The sequence below is a fragment of the Hippocampus comes genome, unplaced genomic scaffold (genome assembly GCF_001891065.2).
Source record: "Hippocampus comes isolate QL1 unplaced genomic scaffold, H_comes_QL1_v1.1 scaffold119, whole genome shotgun sequence".
NCBI lineage: Eukaryota > Metazoa > Chordata > Actinopteri > Syngnathiformes > Syngnathidae > Hippocampus > Hippocampus comes.
This window is the reverse complement of record NW_017805494.1, coordinates 805531-813451: the sequence shown is the minus strand read 5'-3', so window position 1 is coordinate 813451 and position 7921 is coordinate 805531. Positions and strand designations below refer to the sequence as shown.

The following is a 7921-nucleotide window of genomic DNA, read 5'->3' as shown; positions in this document are numbered from 1 at the left end:
TAGTGCCACCGCAGAAACGTGACGACTGTGCAAAAATAACTACATAAAAGACACCACTGTTACAGAAAGACTTTACACGCTATTTAAACTGCCGATCGCGAACGGAACAAACCGTGATTGAAACTAACTGTGATGCCGCTCTTTATTCGTTGCGCTAACTGTTACCTGTCAGTGGCAGACCCGCCCCTTTTAAAGCGCCAGCTCAATCTATCAATATTGGTTGCCCTGGATGGAATTTATTTGATTCCTTCGTGATTTTTGCGGTACTCGGACCCACTTTATATCTGTGGACAAGGGATTCGAGGCTCTAATCCCTCATTGTGTCCGAGGACCGGCAATCCGAGGCCAAGGCCAAGGCCAAGGACTTGACTCCTGAAGCCAAGGCCAAGGACCAAGGACCGACCTTCGGTCCTCGAGGCCAAGGACCGGCTCGAGGAACACATCACTGATTGTCAAACAATGTGTCGCAACGGCAGCAGCTTTTGAGGAAGTGAAACACTTTTGGTTTTCCTTTTCAATATCTTGAGACGAACCAGCCAAAATCTCAGGTACTTCAAGATGGAATCATTTGGGGGAGTTCAATTAAAGTGGAAAATTAGACTAATTTTGAAAAGAGATTAAAGATGGCAGAATTATTGTTCGGTTAAGCCTACGCAATAAATGTCTTTGTATGCCTTGGGATGTTACATATGCCTCCTAATTTTCACAGGCCTTAGTCAAACGTACAATTGAGGGTGCTTCATTAAAAATTTGTATGGGGTGCTTGTGACGCTTTTTTTTTCACCAATCACAAAATAACCCTCTAAAATATGTATTTTTACCAGGCCTGATGTGTGCTCAGAATTTCATATATTTTTACTAGGGTTGGGAGATATGGTAATACGGTATCCCCCAGTGTCTAAAATCGTGTCACTTTCAACTTTGTCATTAAAAAAAAAAAAAAAAAAAGATGAAGTGCATAAGGGCCTAAAATGACATTAAATTTTATGTATATGTGCATTTGTGTTTTTCAACTTCATATTACTTTAGCTTTTTAAAACTAATAGTAGGCTGATGATGTTTCTTGTAACCGCAGCCGCGCATTTTGCAACACAAGTAGATTGATCCCCGAAAACTGCAACTGCTACAATTTAGGAGCCTTTCACCTTCAACCCTTATGACAGGGATGGCAGCAAATGTCAATGAGGCTGTCAGCAAAATCTGCATGAAAATGGTAATGGTGAGAAATGGAAATACTTTAAATCTTGAGACTCCTGAGGAACAATAAAGCTATAAAAATGCTCGAAGGCATCGCCAGGGATTCCCTTGATTTAGTATATAGCACTACTTAGTCAGGTTTCATTTTCTTCCTTTGAGATAGAAAAAAGAAAAAAAGCAAGTCAGGGGTGGCAATGACAAAAGCCTGCCAGCCTCCAATGCGGAAAACGGCATCAGAAAACCAGGAATGATTGTCACCAAAAATGTATGTGCATATGTAATAGGTATGTGATAATTATTCTCTGAAAATGTTACAACGAAACTTGCAAAACTTTTTTTTTCTTCATTTCCCATGCGTTAAAGTGCATAAGCATATGAATGAGGCAACGCTTCCGATGTTAATATAATCCCAAATCTTGTGAGTTTTGTTCTAATATTTTCAGACTGATGATTTATATCCATGTGCACATAAATTTTGGTGACAATCGGTCCCGTTTTTTGTCCACAAAGTCACAAATGTTTTGTCTATATGAGGCAAATAGAGGCGGCACGGCAGTCGACTGGTTAGCACGACCACCTCACAGTACAGAGGTCGCCGATTTGTTGCCTGGCCTTCCTGTGAAAAATGTGCATGTTCTTTATTATTATTATTATAATACAGCTTTATTTCGATATTGTGATTATTATTAATATTTTTTCACAAAAATTAACCACATTTTGGGGGTACCTAAATATGGACAAAAACTCACCAAACTTTTTTGGCACACTCATCGGGCCTGCTGAAAAATTTGATATTTTAAAGTCGTCATAAAAGGTGAAAATGATTTGGGTTTTTTTAATGGCTTGAGGAATTGAATTCTCATTTGAAAACTGCATTTTGTATTTCCTTGGGTTGTCTCTGTGTGATATTAAAATTGGTTTCATGAACTGAAATCCTTGTGTGCGATAAACATGCATAGAACACAGTAATCAGGGAGGGGGCAAATATTTTTTCACAGCACTGTAGATATGCTATTTTAAAAAATGACTCCGCGATGTGTTCTTGGCAAATGAAGCCGAGTAATCAGCCTTAATGATCAAGAGTGAAAATACCGAAAAATGGCTGCCGTCGTACGTTAGTACACAGAGGTAGTAGATGCAATGTTTTAAACATTTTTCGCAGAACTACATTGTAGATTTAGGTGAACAGCAACATATAATGAAGATATGCGAATGAAGGCAATCTTGGGTCTAGCTTTTCTTCTGCTGTAATGACACAATATATGTCCCGTGTTGTTCATCTGAGGTTGAGAATTTGACAGAAGCAGATGATTTTCATAGTACCGTATTTTCCACACTAAAAGGCGCAGTGGATTATGAAATTTTTCCAAAACAAAAATATCAGGAGGCTGAGGTATGTTTCTTATGGCAAGGATGGACCGGCGAATTATTTTCAAGAGGTCCTCATGGTATTGAGGCAGTGTAATCAATGTAGACTTCAGACTACCATATTTTCCACACTAAAAGGCGCACTGGATTATGAGGTGCACCTTCAATGAATGGCCTATTTTGTAATTTTTTGCAGATATTAAATGCACTGCATTATGAGACACAATCTACTATGTATCCATTAGCTGGAGCTACGCTCAAGGAATCATACATGGCAATGGCGAGTGATGAAAAAAGCGGAAGGGGCGTGGCCTGGACGGGGGCGTGGCCTGTAAGAAAACAGTTTCAGACACAGTTTTGAGAAAAAAAAACTTGTATAATAATTGACAGAAGAGCTGGTGTTAAGCTAACATCGGGCTGCATGGCTAACGTTAGCTAACAAATTGTGTAACGGCAACGGCGTAAACATAAATCATACCCGGTTGTATGAATATTTATGTTTAAAGTATAACAAGCTAGCAGCATGTTCGATTCTATTGCTATGGGATATAATTATTCCTGGTTTCGATCTTTTCCACAACGCGCAACAATGGCGCTCGAAGGCTGAACGTGGTAATGGCGGCGCGCAAGCTAAACGCTAATCAATTAGCACAGCGGCCTAGCGGCTAGGAATTTACAAACTCAATACACGAAGTGTCGCTCACCGTGCTCCCTTCGATCCCACGATGCTCCCTTCGATCCCACGATGACTTGTTGAAAAACTTTTTTTCAATGCACGTTCTCGTTCATCAAAACATGCCTCTTTCAATGCATCTCCTCTTCCGAAAACCGCACTACACACGACGAGTAACGACGATCACACGACGTACGCCGAATAGTTGAATTCCCGGCGCAAATACGTCAGATGAATGACGTTTCCTACTAAAATAAAATGAGCTTACGTAGAAAAAAATGCGCAAACGCTACCCACGAACGCCCGGATGTGGCGATTTTGATATCTACTGCCATCTACAGTGTTGGAGTATATCCCATAGCATGCCTTTTCGTGATTAATTACACTTTACGTCCGATTTTAGTTAGTTTTTGTCAGATCTCAGAGGTGCAGTCCTAGGGACACCGCTCATAATTCAAAGAGATCAAATTAAAACAAGGATTTTTTTATACAACGACATCGCACATTAACAAGCAAAGATGACACAATAGTGTGAAATATTTTATAAGAATTGGGATACAACGATGTAAACAATGCATAAACACAAAGATGACAGAACAATCATGGTCATTGGAGTACATCAGAACTGATATAAAGGAAGAACTACTAACTAAATGAGAGCTGTAGTGTTGATTTTTTTTAAACGTACACTTTATTAATTTTTTAAGACTCTCAAACAAATACAGACACATCTCGTGTCCGACTACGTGCCTTCACTTCTGCCGTTCCGCTCGAGAGGCGTTCAAAGACCGCCTCAGAAAAACGTAAAGTAACGATAGCTTCGATGACACTAAGAAAATCGAAAAATAATGCACCAAAACAGAAAATCAAATGAGGAAATCACAAAATAAATTCGGGGGGGGGGGGCTATAGAATTTATTTTGTGATTTCCTCGCTTGATTTTCTGTTTTGATGTATTATTTTCAATTTTCATAGTTTCTTTGAAGCAATCGTTAATTTCTGTTTTTTTGGAGCCGGTCTTTGAACGCCTCTCAAGTCAAACGGAGGAAGAGTAAGCACGGAGAGACAGACAAAGACGTACCGGTATTTGCTGAGACTGTGAAAACTAAAGTGTGAGCTCTCCTTTTTTCGGAGCTCCAACAAAAACTTAATAAAGCAGTGACACAGTTCACTGAACGAACAGCGAGTTATAACATTGTAAGAACTGTATGTCTCCAGCAAGTAGCCATTTTGGGGTCGACATATTACCGTAATGACCATAAACAAGTGCACCAGATTTTAAGGCGCGCTGTGAGCTTTCAAAAAAATGTAAGGCTTTTAGGTGCACCTTTTAGTGTGGAAAATACGGTATCCTGATACAGCCCAAGCATAGCACGATCTCACACGCCCACACCTTGTGTAATCATCAATATAAAGCACGTCCGAGATGAGAAAAAAATTATTACCCTTCAACCAGATCCATGGTAGATGAAACAACCTCAGCATACAGCAAAGTATGCCCCAGCAAAACGGTTGTTAGGTTATTACAGTAGGTATCCAAGCAGAACTTGTCCCAGCTCTGTGACTCAGGACAATCGGTGAAGAGTGAAAGAAAGCTGTCATGCAGAATAGCACCATCTAGTAGCTCAGAATTGGGCATGATCCTGAGGGAGGCCTTTGAGATCATGAGAAGGCCATCTTCATTTACATGTGTATCTAGAAACTGAAGAAACTTAGCTTTGGCCTCCTGTAGGAAAGACAGAAAACAAGAAAACAAATGTACTATCAGCAGTTTATACAAACAGGATACAGAAAAATATACAAATCCAAAATGAAATTTTTATGAGTGGGGTAGGATGTGCCAATTTTCTTTTTCAGGATCATGACAGGAGGGTAGTTAGTTGGGGAGGTGGGGGGGAAGCAAACAAATATATGAATATTTCAGGATACACTTAATTCCCTTCAAAATTATATATAATACATACATGGAAATACCACTCAAATCGAAAAGTTTTGAGAAAAACATGTTTTACGTTTTGGCACGTACAGGGGTACCTCTACTTACAAAATTAATTGGTTCTGGAAGAAATTTCTTAACTCGGAAATTTTGTAAGTCGCGTTTTCCATGTAAATGCTCTAAATCCGTCCCAAGCTCCCCCCCCCCCAAAATTCAGACACAAATGTTTTCGAAAGCATAAACATGCATCCGAATATGTAACAAATACATGTCACAATTAGATTATTGCACAATAAATAAGAGTTGTGCATAATGTAAAAACAAAGAATAAAGAATAAAAATGATGGTCATTTAACTTTAAACTGTGTCCTCATTGTTTTTTACCCTCTAGTAAAGTTAGTTCATGTTAGTTCATGTTCTCTCTCAGAAGTGGTCTATTTATCTATCTACACAAATAGACACATACAGAAGAGGTCATCTTAGCCAACGGGATGCCAGGATGATGCCCAGTAATAGCCAATGGCAGAGCAGCTATAAGTATGTTGCATTCAGGAAACTCGGAGCTGCGATAAGCAGACCATACTGTATTTTTACCTTTTGTATCTTGAAATTTCTTTCGTAGCAAGAGGCAATATTTTACAGTTGAGGTGTTTCGTAACTTGAAAATTTTGCAAGAAGAGATGTTCGTAAGTGGAGGTACCACTGTACATCTTTCAAAGGTCCATTGTAATCAGTACCTTAGGAAAAAATATTGACCCTAAACTAAAGTGTAGACAGAAACCTTGGAAGTAAATTCCAATAGCAACAAATGACACATCATCTGAGATTTTTTTCCACCTCAAAAACATTTCTCGCCTCCGCCCCTCACTTTCTTTCAACGCCGCTCAAACCCTCATCCACGCCTTCATCACCTCCCGCCTTGACTACTCCAATAGCATCCTCGACGGTACAACCTCCAAACTCCTCAATAAACTACAGTACATCCAGAATGCCGCTACCCGCCTTCTCACCCACACCCGCACTCGTGATCACATCTCCCCCATCCTTAAAAACCTCCACTGGCTCCCCGTTCCCCAGCGTATTCAGTTTAAACTCCTCCTACTCACCTATAAAGCCCTTCACAATCAGGCCCCCTCCTACCTGTCCGACCTTCTTCACCCATCCACTCCTTCCCGCAACCTCCGTTCCTCAAAGACAAACCTCCTTGCCATCCCCATAACCAGGCTGAAAACCAGGGGGACTGAGCCTTCTCTGTCACCACCCCCACCCTCTGGAACTCTCTCCCACAACACATCCGCAACTGTACTGACCTCCAATCTTTCAAATCGTTTCTTAAAACTCATTGGTTCCGCAATGCTTTTAAAACCTTTTACTCTCTTTTACCCATTTTTGCTTTGTTTTTCTTCTTCTAAATGTGTTTGTTTTAAATCATGTATGCTTGGCTTTAAGTGTACATTTTTATCCTGTGTTTTAAACTCTTGTAAAGTGTCTGAGTACGCTGAAAAGTGCTTTCAAAATAAATGTATTATTATTTTTAATTTTTTTAAAGTTGAGGAAGTTTGACCTCTCAACCCAAAATAAGAAAGCGCCAAAATATGAGTATTTCCACATCGTTTGGAGTCTGTTCCATCCAGCGTCATAACTCATGATCAGAAAGGTTTTGTTCGGCATACACACAATATATTTATTTTTTTAACATTAGGTGTCAATTTAACCTAATTTTACATCCCTAGTCAGTCTGCCTCGGTATGTGTCCCATCTGTGGATGCTGAAAAGGCCTTTGACAGAGGGGAATGGAACTTTATGTTTGAGACTTTAGAACAGTTTGGATTTGGGATAACATTAATTTCTTGGAATAGCATAATTTTAAAAAGTTGCTAAATGGGACAAATACAGACCTGCCCAATTAGTCAACACTGCCCAGCTCATTAGCAGCGCAGTGAATACTATCAAGATGATCCAAATATTTATACCTGTTTCAATGTGTGCATATTTTCTTATACCTGTACACTCTCTCACTCTCTCTCTCTCTCTCTCTCTATCTACTGTATGTATACAGTAAATATACCCATCCCCGGAATTCTATGAAAAGGAATATCCTTCACCCGTAATAAAAACATATGCATTAATATTTTCACTACGATATTACGTGTTACTGGAACTTACGTAAGCGGAAATTCCACTAGCCATAACCCGGATGGAGGCGTAATGCCACGGGAGCTTAAATACACGCAACGCCCACCCGATGCGACGGAAAAGACACGACGCTGAGACACGTTTTCACTTCGCGTTTTTCGATCATCAGATTCGAAACGACGACGTGTAAGTGAGTTTTTATTGGCGTGCGTTTTATTGTAATTGTGAATGATTTTAACTTTATTCACTTACGTCCTGGAGAACGCGGCACTAGCTTAAAAGCAGCACCCACTCGACACGACCGAAGAAACGTGTTTGCTTCGCCGTTTTCATTCATCAGATTCGAAACAAAGACGTGTGACTTTTTATTGACGTGCGTTTTACTTTAATTGCGAAAGATTTTAACTTTACTCACTTACGTCATGTAGATCATGGCATCAAAACGTAGAAGAACTGTAATGACTTGAGCGGAGCGAGTGAAATGCATCCGTTTGAGCGAGGCTGGACACAAAGTTAAAAGCATCCAGCAGACACTTGGAGTCGGAAAGACGCAAATCTACGAAACTTTAAAAAACAAGGCATCGATTCAACTCCTGATGACAAGCCACCAT

At 39.9% G+C, this 7921-nt stretch overlaps 1 protein-coding gene across 3 annotated transcripts in view; it reads right to left on the bottom strand.

Annotated features, from left to right (window-relative positions):
- Window positions 1–7921, bottom strand: part of hlcs (holocarboxylase synthetase (biotin-(proprionyl-CoA-carboxylase (ATP-hydrolysing)) ligase)) — a 53634-nt gene that overhangs the window by 19934 nt on the left and 25779 nt on the right. For all 3 annotated transcript variants that reach the window (XM_019876229.1, XM_019876227.1, XM_019876228.1), the window contains exon 6: window positions 4684–4964. In XM_019876229.1, the coding sequence (XP_019731788.1) occupies window positions 4684–4964 (281 nt within the window). The remainder of the gene's footprint in view (window positions 1–4683; window positions 4965–7921) is intronic.